Raw genomic sequence first — 13976 nt, 5'->3', positions numbered from 1 at the left:
CAGCTCCCATTGCCTCTCTTCCTGTCAACCAACAATTTTTTTCTTTAGCTCTCATATATTTTTTTTTGTGGTCTTCCTTCACAGAGTTATTGCTTCATTATTCTTTTAAATCTATGATAAAATATTTGATCACAATTTTCATTTGCCCTGTGGCCTCATTTTTCTAGTGACAATTTTTGTTAACAAGCACTACTACACTTTCTTTGTCTTGTCTTGGATGCTGTGTGGCTTACTTCTTTATTACTCATCATTGAAAGAGGTGGATTTTCTTGACCAGCTCCTGGTAGTAATGGGAAACAAGGGAGGGTGCTCTTGCAGTGTAGCTGCCACCCAGGTAGACTGCCTCCTGAAAATTTGCCATCCATGTGGCTTTCTGTATGTCTCCTCTGCTTCTCTGAATTAAACTGAGTCCAGGAGGACATCCTCTGGCCTTGCTCACCAGTTCCTCTACCTAGTGCTGCAAACAGCGGATAGAGCTTTTGTCTCCCTCACCTTCGGGAGCTGTCTTTTTTGCTGGCTTTCCTGAAATCCACCCCCACTGGGCCCTCCATCCACACTTCACGCTTTTCACTTCCTCCTACTTTGCTTCTGCTCAGCCCCAGCTGTTTTTTTAACGTTAGCCTTTATAGACATTTTGAAATCTAGAGATACATATCTCCTAGTTTGCCAAAAATAAAGTTTGTGAGATTTTCCTTCTTTTTCTTGCTTTTTCTGTATGTTTTTATTATTGTTTTTTTTTATTGTTCCCCATAAATTGTTTCCTTTTTTAAGATTTCCAGGGAAAGAAATGAATAATGCTGACTTATATAGACATTTTTATACTAGAAATACCTAGGTTAATTTTAATAACCTTAACTCTAACCAGGACTAGGAGGGAAAAGGAAAGAAAAGAGAGAAGCGTAGAAGGAGAATGAGGGAGAACAAATTATAGGAAATCTGCCTATAATTTTTAAAATATAATGAAACGTACCAAAAGTAGATTATGACATGATTTCTCTGGATCATAAAACCTGGTCTCCTAGCTAACACATATTCTTCCCTCAATGGCTCAAGAATTGATTTAACTAAAAAAGTGAGTTGGGATTATAGACACATGCAATAATATGGCAGGAGAATCCTCAAAAATTAAGAATATATATGCCTAGATAACTCTGGATATAATCAGTTAAGAAACATGAACTCACAAATCTTCACTAAAGAAAAATAATCATTCTGTTCATTCGAATGAGTCTGACAACCCCAAATCGCAGGTTCTTGTGCCCCATCCCAAGTCTGCTGAATCAGAATCTCTAAAATAGGATGCAGCAATCTGCATTTAACTCCTCAGGTGATCCTAATGCAAAGTGTGGGAACGCATGGCCCAAAAAGATGCCCCCTCATTTACTAACTGACTTACAGCCCAAGGCCACAATGGTAGGAAACAGCACAGCTGATGTTCCAATATACAACTCAAGTATGACAGACTTAAAAACCAATGCTTCTAATTATTTTGCAACAGAGGTAGGTTCTCTGAAATGTTTATAAAACTTTAGAATTAGGGGGAAATAGTGAGTGAGAGAGACAGATGCACAGATGTCACCTCAAGAGGAAAGACTGCTGAAGAATATAAAGGGGTTCAAATTTATCAGCTAATTTCACAGATGAGAACTACATAGGGCATGTGACTAGTACAGTCATACATTCAGAAGGGCCCACACTTGGGGTTTAAAGTTCTGTGGTTGCTATCATGAAATTCTTAATAATTCTGTTACGAAATTGGTGTTTTGTATATGAAGTCTAATGGAACGGGGAAGCAAGTGGGCTTAGAGTTTTGGCTCACACGCAGTCCCACCACTTCCCCTAGATGAGTTCTGGGTAACAAATTCCCTTTTCCCTGGCTCCCCAGGTCCTGCCAGCCTCCCCCTTACCATTCCTGCCTAGTGCCTGCTGCTGCCCTGGGTGCAAGCAAAGAAAGGTCTGGGTGTATAACTTTACTCATACTCTTATTTTCAATATTTCTAATTACTTTATCTGAAGGGATCTCATAAGCTCTGTGACCCAAACTGCAATTGTTTTTTATTAGATGAATCAAACCTATTTACATGTGTTGATGTAATTGATAAGCTTGTTTATAGTTCCCTCAAATTAATTATGATATGCTTTCTGTTTCGATAGTTTTAAAAAACATATATTTTTATTTTAACAAATCAAATATGGTTTGTTTTAGTTTCCTTCTTTTTGTGGGTAATTTTTGTTCTAGTGGTTATCCATATAATCATAATACTCTTCTTCTATTTGTTTTCAGTCAATAATAATTCCATATGAGCAATATTTACACCTAGTATATTTCCTCTTCCTCCTCCACCCAATATTAGTCAATAATTTTATCTCTCTTAGAATTTACTCTTATATTGTTAAATACGCTCGTACTTCTATTACTCAATTTGGCTGCTTAAACGGTCTCTCAGGGTGCGGCATAGGGACAGCCATCTGCACCCCGGGCTAGCAGCACCTCAATGCATTTGGTGGGTGACTCGGTAGAGATGAGCCCCTTGCCCACCCCCAATCCAGGTACCTAGTGTGTCCCAGCACAGAGACTGCAATACACTTGGAGGTCATCTATCCACCATGGGTTAGAGCAATGGGCCCATGGAAAGGGAGAGGCCAGCCTCAACTTCTCTGCCCCTGGTCAGGGCATAGCATGTCAGCCCACTAGCTGGTGAGAGGCAGAACCCCACAGCAAGTGAGTTGTGTGTGCACTAAGTCAGAGTGGGGGCCCCAGGCACCTGGGAGGGTCCGTACTTGCCCCATGAGTATCCCCATGCCTCAGGAAGCATGACATTAAATAGCAAATTATAAAACACCTTTACAGGTCAAGAGAGAGAGACTATGGAAGAAAGGAAAAAGCTTTATATTTTACGCCTTTAATGGCACTTTTTTCATGCTTTTTGAACAAGGGGCCCCACATTTTCATTCTGCACTGGTCCCCACAAATTATGTAGCCAGGCAGTCCTACAAGGAGTAGGTTTTGAGGGTACATCCCTACACACTTGAAAGATGATAACCATGGCCTTCACCAAAAGTCACCTGAAACCATGGTCGAGGCCAGGATGCTGAATGATCACTCAAACACATACAGACACTGTTCAAACTCCCCTAGTCCTGCTACTTCTATTCTAGTCAACTGACTTGCTACTTTCTCATATCACAAATAATACTGGAGAACTACAAAGAATTCAAGGAAAAACAGTTCCAACTTTTGCTGCATTTATATTTAAAACATGAGGCTTCTACTTTAATCACGTGAAAATTTTCAAAAGAATCATCGTGGAAACTAAGAGAATACGATCATTAAAGTAGCTCGAAGCAAATATTCTCCAGAGCAGTCAACCTGGCTGCAAAATCCTTTTATTACCTTTACCGAAGAAATTTCTCCAGCAACCATAATAAACGTACGGCAAGGGAAATAAAATGTTCACTGCAGGATTTCTAAAGGGAGGTATAATATTTGGGAAGAAAACTCGTTTTATTGTGCATTTAGAGTAATTCATAAGATAAACACAAATGAGTTGTAATCACATTAAAAAATTAACCTGATAATTCCCTAAACATCTGCTTTTTTAGAGAGAAAAAGGTGTTTCACTGTAGTAAATTGATATGTTGAATGAAAATGCAAGTTTTTTCTTAATATTTTCTTCCTTTAAATACCATAGGATATATGTTCCTTCAGGCTGGAATTTCACAATCTAAAATCATCCCACAAAACTACCAGAAGAGCTCCTCCTAAAATTCCATTCACTTTTCTCTTCTTCCTAGCAGAGATGTAAAAAACATCTGGTGCTTTCTTCCAATTTTCCAGGAAAAATACCATTTTTAAAAGATAGAGGGAAAAACCCTAGAGGAGCTTGGCAGAAATAAAGAGCATATAATTAAAAAAAAAAGTGTGTGAATATTTGAATTAATAGTTTTAAGACAAGAGACAAGTAATACAAATGGTTAGCAACACAAATTCCAGAAAAGGAATAAAATTTGGCTAACATTGTCAAATCACATCTTAGAAGCCTGAGTAACTCTCCCAGAAAAATGAAAGAGGGAAAATGAACTATTTAATACACAAACACACAATACTTCTCATAGAATGTTACACTTCTTTTCTTCTTTCTTGTCTGCAAGAGTAAGATAAAAGAGAGATATAAGAGAAAGAATAAGATGCTGTGATTTGCTTTATTTTCTCATGGCCTTAGACTGAGGGTTTCTGACTTCAGTCTTTCTCGTTCCCTATTTGTTCTTATGGAGATACTGGCTGGAGGGGACAGGGAATCTCTCCCTATCTCTTCTCCCTCCCCTCCCCTGCTCTCCTCGTCCCACTAATGGTTTGGACTTTAACTCTCACCAAAGTGATTACCTCCTCTCCTATTTCCTCTACAGTGAATCTATAACTTATAACTCTTCTGACCCTTGCTCTTTATTCCTTCATGTTGTAGCTCTTCTCTCCTTCAATTATTCCCTTTTTTGTGCACATCTGTCCATGTCTCACAACTGCTAGAACATATGGATGATGCTACAAGCAAACGGGCACCTTTTTTCACACATACATTATATTCCTTAGCTTTACCCAGTCACCTCCACAAAGTGCCATCCAACCGTTGTACGTACCGCTTCATGTCATGTGAGATTAAAAGAGGCACAGAATTAGACTAATAACTATCTAATCTAGACTGTTCTTCACAGATAGCTTCTGAAATCACCTGGAAAGTAAACAAACAGGTCTCAAACATGCCCACATTTATTCAGCTTCTACCCGTCTTGGTCTAGTCACAGCACTTGCGTGCTTTCCACGAGCATACTTTCCAGTATGAGGCTGAACAAAAGTTAGATCTCAAACCAAGAAGAGAAGGGACTGAATGACTGCAGATTGAGAATGGCGGTCATGACCATTCACATCCCAGAAAAGGACAATCATACCTTTGTAATTGCAGTGAAGACCTTTTCCAGAATGGCATTTGGCTGAGCAATCTGTGGTCCATTGGCCTGAATATTGAGGGCTATGGCACATGGTTTGGCTACAAATCTTTAAAAAAAAAAAAAAAAAGAAAAGAAAAGGTCAGAAGTTATTCTTTCTATAGTTGTTACCAGTTATACATTACTCAATTGTCCCAATAAAGTGCTGATAAGATTTTATGGGTGGACATTGTCAGCACTCATATGTCGGCAAATATAAAGCAGATTTAACTTGTTTCTTCTCCTTTAGTTGCCCAGCAGTAACAGTAAAAAAGAAATCCTTTTAAAACATTTAAACCTCCTGATCCTCAAGTTCTAATGAAACTGAACAGATAAAAAAACTATCAAAGGACAAATATAAGTGCATAAGTGAGAAATATAAACAAAATGAACCATGATTTTAAAATGATATAATTTATACTCTTCTAACACGTGACTAGCAATATAGTCATGTTATATTTTTACTATGAGAAAGTGTTTACTAACCATCTGATTACACATGGAGAGTGTGTTTTTGATCACCCCTAGTCATAACATTGGCCATTTTTGTCTCTATAATCAAAGTGTGCTATATTCAGCCCCAATTCCTATGGCTTTTTAAAATTCTCTGCTTTGTGGTTATTTGCCTCTTTCTCATAGGGAGTAATGAAGACTGTCAAACAGCACGATTTCTCAGATAAATTGAAAAGTCTGAAATGATTTCAAACATCAGCTACTTTATCCTAAGCAAATAACAATGTCAAGAAGAATAGGAAGATTTAGCTTGATTTCTAGGTATTTCTGATATGTGAATGAAGCATCGAAGGAGTGCAGGCAGAGGGCATGAGGCCCCCAAAGGTATGGTGACATGTCTAAAACCCCTTTAAAAAGAAAAAGCATATATAACTTTAAGAGTTGTTTTAGACTAAATGTTCAAGAAATAAGGTTCTATAAATGTTCCTTTTCAGTAGCAACATTTAACATTTTCTCCTAATACAAAATAATATAATATTATACGAAAGTATTACCCAAGTTAATTTAATGTTGGCCAAAGGCAACAACTGATAAATGTAGAAAACAGATCATGAGTAAATCTCAGACAAAGCTTCTTTAACAGTCGATAAGATTAAAGAAGAGTAGAAAAAGAAGGAATTTTTTTTAAGTGTGACTAATAAAGTTTGCATACATAGTACCACATAATATCCTACTGGGTCCTATTTCAGGTAAAAGAGAAGATATTTATTCACACAGGAAAATGGAATACTGTACACACAAGCCTAAACCAGGAAAGACGTACACAGAAAATGCAATATAATATCTGTTTCACTGGGCTCTCTGGGACAAAGTTAGGAAGAAAGAATAACCACTCTTTCCCAGTACATAAATCTTCTAGAAACTAAAGTTTTCCCAAACCTTTTGTATTCTCATTTCGTTTTACCGTAAAACTTTCTAAGCTATATTACCTCTGCCCCTACCTTCGTAAAGAGAAGTGTAATCTTTTTCTAATAACTCTGGGTCATCACTATGAACAATAATCATGGAGCTATGGTTATAGCTAATGGAAAGAAACGAAGGTTGATGAGTAACAACCACAGAAGAGAATCCAGAACTTGTTTCCTTGACAGAGTTTCCTGCTTTGTGGTTATTTGCCTTTTCATCACAAGGTATAATGAGGAATGTGGAAAGACATGAGGTCCAACAAAACTGGGGGAAAAAAAAACAAGGTAAAATAACAAAATTAATTTGGTGTAAAGGCCCAAATCAATTCTTCCAATGGTTGCCTTCCACTCTTTCCTGTTGGATAATTTTCCCCAGCCCTCTCTCATCTTCCCCATTCCCACACCTTCTGATACATTGTGTTCAAATTCTCTTTTGGAATTTGTCATCATCATCCTTGTAACATCCTCCTGGTCTAGTACATGGTCTTCTTTCTTCTCCTAAAGAGTGAAGAGTCTAAATGCAGAGGCTGATCATTTCATTTCTGAATATGCCACAACAGAGCCTGGGTGTACACAGGAGAGGGTCAAATTTGACCAGTTGGCTATCTTCAGTAAATTTGTTTTCACTGTTGCTACCATTGTTTTGAGTGCTGTTGACAAGCTAACAGACCTTGTTTGTGTGTCCCACAACAATGTGCCGGCAGGCAGCAGGACAGCCAAGAAATTCACTCAATAGAATCTCCGTTACTATAACATTTTACACCTCTCTCCTTCTCATTTTAAGCTTCAAACCACTTTTTAAAAACTCTTATCTAAATTTCAAGAACTAGTGCAATAGCACCTTGAAAAAGGCATATCCCTTGACCACCAAACGTATCAAATTTCGATAATGAAAATTATCAAATAAACATGATGCTCCGTAAACAGATTTTTAAAGCAATGTTCAAAGGATAGGGTTGGAATAATCTGTTACTATCTGGCTATGGAGCCCTAGCTACAGAAATTAATCTCTCTGTGCCTCAATCTCTTCATATTCAAAAAGTTATAGTAATAATTACATATGTATATAAATTGTATGTGTATACAAACACACATATATGTTAAAACATAATGTCACATGGTCTTTTTGTCTAAAATCTTTGATGTTAGCCATGTGTGTGGTTCCATACCATAACATTTACACACCATGACTTCTTTGGGCCCAGCAACTCACTCAGCTTCAACTACACTGTGCCAAGCTTTGTGCATCCAACAAGTTCTAAAAGTATCAAGCAAAAAAGAAGAGACCAGGGGCTGGCCCGGTGGCACAGTGGTTAAGTTCGTGCACTCCGCTTCAGCAGTCCGGGGTTCACAGGGTCAGATCCCGGGCGTGGACCGACACACCACTTGCCAAGCCACGCTGTGGCGGCGTCCTATATAAAGTAGAAGAAGATAGGCATGGATGTTAACCCAGGGCCAATCTTCCTCAGCAAGAAGAGTAAAATTGGCAACAGTGGTTAGCTCAGGGCTAATCTTCCTCACAAAAAAAAAAAAAGAAGAAGAAGAGACCAGAAACTAAGACAGGCAACTGAAAAAGACAAGGGTCATCAGGTAGAGCGACCACTTGCCTCAGTTTGCCCTCACAGTCTGGTTGTCCCAGCATCATTATTAATGGCACCACCTTTATGGACAAAAGCATCTTTGATATTTTGCCACAAAAATTAAAAAAAAACGAAGTGTCCCCATTTGGACAATAAACTGTAGTGACCCTCATCATCAAACCCCAGGCCTGGGGTGGGTCCACACTGAGTCCACACTACCAATGCCATCAGGGTCCAAGCTCATCCACGCCTGGTCTTCTCTCAAGGCCCAAACCTTTCCATCTCCCCTACCCATCCCCATGGCCCTCTAGGGTACTGTGCCCACACTTAGCACAGGATAATTGGTATGAACATGTGTCCTCTTCCACGTGTGCCCGGTAGGAATGGCTTTAGGGAAAGCCCGCATCTCTGGAGCCTGGCACACGAGCTCATTTAATCCTTCCTAAACCAGATGAGGCTGGATTATCATCACCTCCACTTTGCAGAGAGGTGACAAGCCTCTGTCTCCAGGGGAAAGGAAGCAGAGGATGGCATATTTCTTTCCAAGAAAAGTCAACGCTATCATCAGCTCCCCATCTGGATTTACTGGCCAGGCTAAGTCCCAAATTCTGAGGATTTGGGGGGAGAGGTGGGGTGTGAGGAGTGACAGACAAATTTAACAGAATTTAAGTCAATTTAAAGGTTGAAGCTCTTTACATTTAAATGGACCATGGTGGGTATGCACAACAAATCAAACCACTTGAATTCTTTGGAGAAGTTACTATGTCATAGAATACTTTTATGTACATGCCTAGCATACTGTGGGCACTCAATGAATATTTGATGAATGAATGAATGAACAAATCAGCTAAAATACAATGGTAGGTGCCCTTCCTATCTTTTCCACAGAGGCTGTGCATTTTAACTCCTTTGAATACCCACATCCACTCAGGGTCCTCATTTGGGACTCAAAGGGTGGGAGACTGACCATTCTGATACAAGAAGCCGTTTCTATAATTCCCATTGTCCCCATGAAGTCAAAGCTGCCCCACAGAGAACTTGTGTAGGCTCCACCAACCCCTGACTAGATGTTCTCTTTTCAACTTATCTAGTACAGATGGCCAAACACTTAATTTCCTAGATTTAAAAAATTTCACAAGAGAGGTAGAAAACAATTTCAAATCCCAAATGAGAGAAGAATCTCTCTTTATCTTCTTAATAGTATTCCTAATTATATGAAAATATTGAAATTTTATTTGTGTTTATTCTCCAAAGAATTTGTGAAGCACTGTTGGCATTTTTTTTCAGAGAGCATATTAGACAGCAAATAAAACTCATGACACAATGACCACAGTTTTCTCACCTACTGTCATGATCCATTAGAGAAAAGGCGGACATTTTTGTTTTCCAATGCTAGCTCTAACAGAAGTAAGTTCACAAAAGCTGCCTTTCACCAGGGTTGTCTTAAAAGAGAGAAATAAAGAGAGATAGATGGAGGGCAGGTTAGAGTACCTACAAATATAATAGATGAAAGGAAATATGTACTTTCAAGCATTGATGATTACCTCTACCAGGAAATGCTCACCTAATTACTTTTTTATCAAAGGCAGCAATACCACCTTCAAAAGATCAAACATCTATAAAGTACTTTCACGTAGAATAACATATTTGAAAGTAAATATAATAAGGATGTAAGCTTTGAAAAATACTAGTCTCCATTTAAAAGCAGAGAAAACACCTAAGACATTCCTACTTTTTAATTCCACTTAGCCACATGTATTTGTATTTTCAACATGAATTAAACATCTCTGCATAGAGCACTGAGGTAAGCCCTGGGCTGTGGTGTGGCTAAAGGCATACACAAAACATGAAGTGATTAATGCACTCAAACACGTTTACAATATGGAAAAGGAGATTAATAAAAAAAATAGATGTTTACAGGGTATATGTCAGTTCTAATTACAGAATACTATGTAATCATCTCCAGTGGGGAGCATGGCCAGAGACTTTTAGTCCTTTCTAACTCTAGTATTTCCTATACTTTTCAAAATAGTGTAGTTGGAAGGCTGTGGTGGTGGATACACAAACCTACACGTGTGATAAAATTGTATAGAATTAAACCTCACACATACACAAAGGAGTACAAGTACAACTGGGGAAATCTGAATAAATTCAACAGATTGTATCAATGTCAATATCCTGGCTGTGATATTATACTATGGTTTTACAAAATGTTATCTTTGGGGGAAAACTTGGTAAAGTGTGCACAAACTCTCAGTGTATCACTTCTTACCACCGCATGTGAATCTACAACTATCTCAACAAAGATTTCATTAAAAAAAATAATTGCAAGAGGCATTCTGTTTTTGAGGTGGGGGAATGAGCTCCTAATAAATTGATTTTTCATATTTAAAAACTCTATACAACAGCCCAACTCCCCTGAACAAAACAAAACAAAACTACCTGAGGGCTCTGGAGACTGAATAAAAAGAGCGTAGACTTTGGACATGAGTCAAAAGTTGGAGCAGAAACCAGCAGAGAGCGAGCTCCCCATCTGTTTATTTATTTATCTATTTATACTACAGCTCTACTCTGAGATCAGACAATCACAGCAGCAGATAAAACTTTGATAGGAAAACACACTCTCTTTCCAACTGCAGGAACCAGGGAAGGAGCCCAGGGAAATCAGAGAGTTACTAGAGAATCACGAAAGGGAAAAACCCAGAGAAGTCAACTCCTAATTTTGTGTATAAACTGAGCGTGATTCTGGCTGACCTCTGAACCTTGTATGTACGAGGTAAACTGAAAGCAGCTAGGAGCTAAGGTTTAAAGAACTGAATGGAGACTGAAGCCAATGTCCACTGCAGGCACGACAAGCTACAATTTGAATCTAGCTATGTAAATTGTCTGTTAACACAAAACATTAATGCTTTTCAGAGCAATATAAAAAAATCCAGAATCTCCACAATGTAACTTTCAAAATCCAGGATACAATCTAATATGCTGATGAAGAGTGAAGAAAATATATCCACTCTTAGGGGAAAAAACATGCAAAGACATTCAGTGAACTTGAAGATAAGTCAATAGAAACCATGCAACCTGAAAAAGAGAAATAAAAAAAGAATGGAAAAATAAACAGACTTCGAGACCTGTGGAACAATTTCAAAAAGTCTAATATATGGGTAGTTTGAGTGTCAGGAAAAAAGGAGATACATTGGGGAAGAAGAAGAAAATATTAGAAAAAATATAGTTTACAGCTTCCCAAATCTGATAAAAGATATAACATATGGATTCAAGAAGCTCAAGAACTTCAAAAAGAGATTTAAGTTTGAAATGAAGAAAACCTAGACAAATCATAGTCAAACCAATGAAAACCAAAGATAAACACAAAATATTAAAAGTAACCAGACAAAATGTCACATTATATACAGGGAACAATAATTTGAAAGACAATGGACTTCTCATCAGATATTATGGAGGCTCAATAACAAGGAGGCTCAATGACAGTAAAACAACATCTTTAAAGTGTTGGAAACAAAAACAAAAATAAAAGACTGTCACCCCAAAATGCTATGTCCAGCAAAACTATCCTTCAAAGAATGAAGGTGAGAGGAAAACTAAGGGAATTTGTCTGTCACCAGAGGAATCCTAAAGGAAGTTCTATAGGCAGAAAGGAAGCAAAACCAGAGGGAAACTTAAATCTTCAGGAATTAATCTGATGTTCAGGAGAACATCAGAAATGGCAAATATACTGATAAACACAAAAGTACTTGGAAGGTCTTTGAAATCAATCACAACCAATTAATAATAGATGAAATACTTAAACTCAATTATGAGAAATAACATATGTCCCACCCCAGACTGTGCTGGAAAGAAACCATAGTATGGATAAGCGAACATTCAAGAAAGAAAGAATGGGGAGAAGTGATTGATTCAATTCATTGCTTGACGACCAGCACTTCCACAGACTCCAACATTCATCAGTAATGGGTGTGCCATGTCTAGGATCACAGTAAGTATTAAAAATTCAAAACTTACGAGAACAGTATAGATTGGATTTTGAGAGCTAATGCGTGGGTGCATGCTTAGACACACACGTGTGCATGTGTATGACTATGTATCCTACCATCCTATATAAGATAAAACTGCTTCAAGAAAACAAATATTTAGTGGAAAGAAGGGCAGTATGGAGACAGGAGACTGATATTTATTGATAGTTACTATGTGTCAGGTGCTTTGCAGTGTTTTATTCTTTTTTTCTTTTTCTTTTTTGGCCAAACACAACTCTTTGAAGTAAATATTAGTCCCATTTTACAAAAATATAAACTAAATCTCAAAGAAGGTAAAGGGTCTGCCCAAGGTCTTCAAGCTTAAAGTAAACAGCTCACACAAAATTTAGACCCAGTCGATCCTAACATAATCTATTAATAAAAACACTGTTTTTGGCTTTCCCTAAAATAAGAAAAGATCAGCTGATTCAAGAGGCATTGTTAAAATATTTGTGATACAGTCATACACTTTCACTTAGTAATCCTACTTTTAGGTATTTACCTAAGGAAATCTGTCAAACAAAAAAAAAGGTCATAAATGTAAAGATTTTCATGCACCATTATTTATAATAGAGAAAAATGGTAAATAGCTTAATGACTCACTAACAAATGACTCATTGAGCACCTATGATGCATCAGCCCTGCTCTAAGTGGTGGGGATGCAGCAGTGAACAAAATCCCTGCTTTTATGGAGCTTACCTTCCAGCAGGGGGGATAAAAAATAAACAAAGTGGTGAATGTTATGCCACACAGTAAAAGTACTACAGAGAAAAATAAAGCCTGCTAAGAAGGATGGGGTGGGGTTGCAATTTTTAATAGACAGATCAGGGAAGGCCACTTATAAAGTGAGTAGATTTCTGAAGCAGGTGAGAAAATAAACTAGGAAGATAAGTGGAGGAAGAACATTCTGGAAGGAATAGCAGCCAAGGGAAAGGCCCTGAGGAAGGAGTATGATTAAGATGCTGAAGGACTATCCAGAAGGTCAATGAGGCTAGAGCAGAGTTAATTAGAGCGAGAAGAGAAAAGTGGGGTCCGAGAGCAGCAGGCAGCCACATCATCATGCGTGGTAGGCTATTTGAAGGATGTTGGTTTTTACCCTGAGTGAAGCCACTGCAGAACTCTGAGAAGAAAACCTAAGTGATTGACTTATATTTTATCAGAGTCACTGGCTCCTCTGTTGAGAACAGACTGCAGAGGAGCAAGGATAAGAGCAGCAAAACCAACTGGGAGGTTACACAGTTATCCAGGCAAGAGTGATGGCGGCTCGGAGCAGGTGGTGTTAAGAGAGGTGGTGAGAAGTGATCAGATCCTCAAACTATTTTGAAGGTTGGGCCCACAGGATTCACTGGTTTAAACATGGGATGAGAGAGAAAGAGAAATAAAGGATAACGACAGGTTTAGGAGAGAGCTAGGTTTGGGGGTTCGGATGAAGATCTCCAGTTCAGTTTGAGGCATAGTAAGTGTGAGATTAGATTTATTAAGCTATTGAGATGTCAAGCACGCAGTTGGATATAGTCTGGAGTTCAGGAGAGATCTGGGCTAGAGATAGAAATTTGGTGTCATCATCATACAGATGGCATATAAATCTATAAGACTAACTAAATCACCTGAGAAGTGAGTATAAATAAGAGAGGAGATTCAAGAAATAAACCATAGGGTGACTCCAATGTTTAATGCTTAAAAAAATTAGAGTACAAACATCCCATGAAATACTATATAGCTATTAAACAGGATACTTACATAACCTATGTGGACCATGAAAATTTATAATACAATGGCAATTTTAAAAGGCAGGCAATATATACTAAAATGATAACTATAAAATAAAGCATGTGATAGGATAAAATCTGAAAAATAACAGTGTTCCATTAGAAGAATTTTGCATTGTACTACTTCTGTGTTTCCTTTGTTACTGGGCAACAATAAAAACCAAGTGGAAAAAAGGTGATGTAGTTCGTAAAAATATAATG

General features: G+C 37.9%; 1 protein-coding gene across 2 annotated transcripts in view; it reads right to left on the bottom strand.

The window, feature by feature from the left end:
* The window catches only part of CERS6 (ceramide synthase 6), a 325151-nt gene that overhangs the window by 228667 nt on the left and 82508 nt on the right, over positions 1 to 13976 (bottom strand). For both annotated transcript variants that reach the window (XM_087435341.1, XM_087435342.1), the window contains exon 2: positions 4945 to 5050. In XM_087435341.1, the coding sequence (XP_087291467.1) occupies positions 4945 to 5050 (106 nt within the window). The remainder of the gene's footprint in view (positions 1 to 4944; positions 5051 to 13976) is intronic.

This window comes from Ceratotherium simum, chromosome 9 (assembly GCF_057802395.1).
Source record: "Ceratotherium simum simum isolate JZ-2026a chromosome 9, ASM5780239v1, whole genome shotgun sequence".
Lineage (NCBI taxonomy): Eukaryota > Metazoa > Chordata > Mammalia > Perissodactyla > Rhinocerotidae > Ceratotherium > Ceratotherium simum.
The sequence above is the reverse complement of the archived record's forward strand: the minus strand, read 5'-3'. Positions and strand labels throughout refer to the sequence as shown.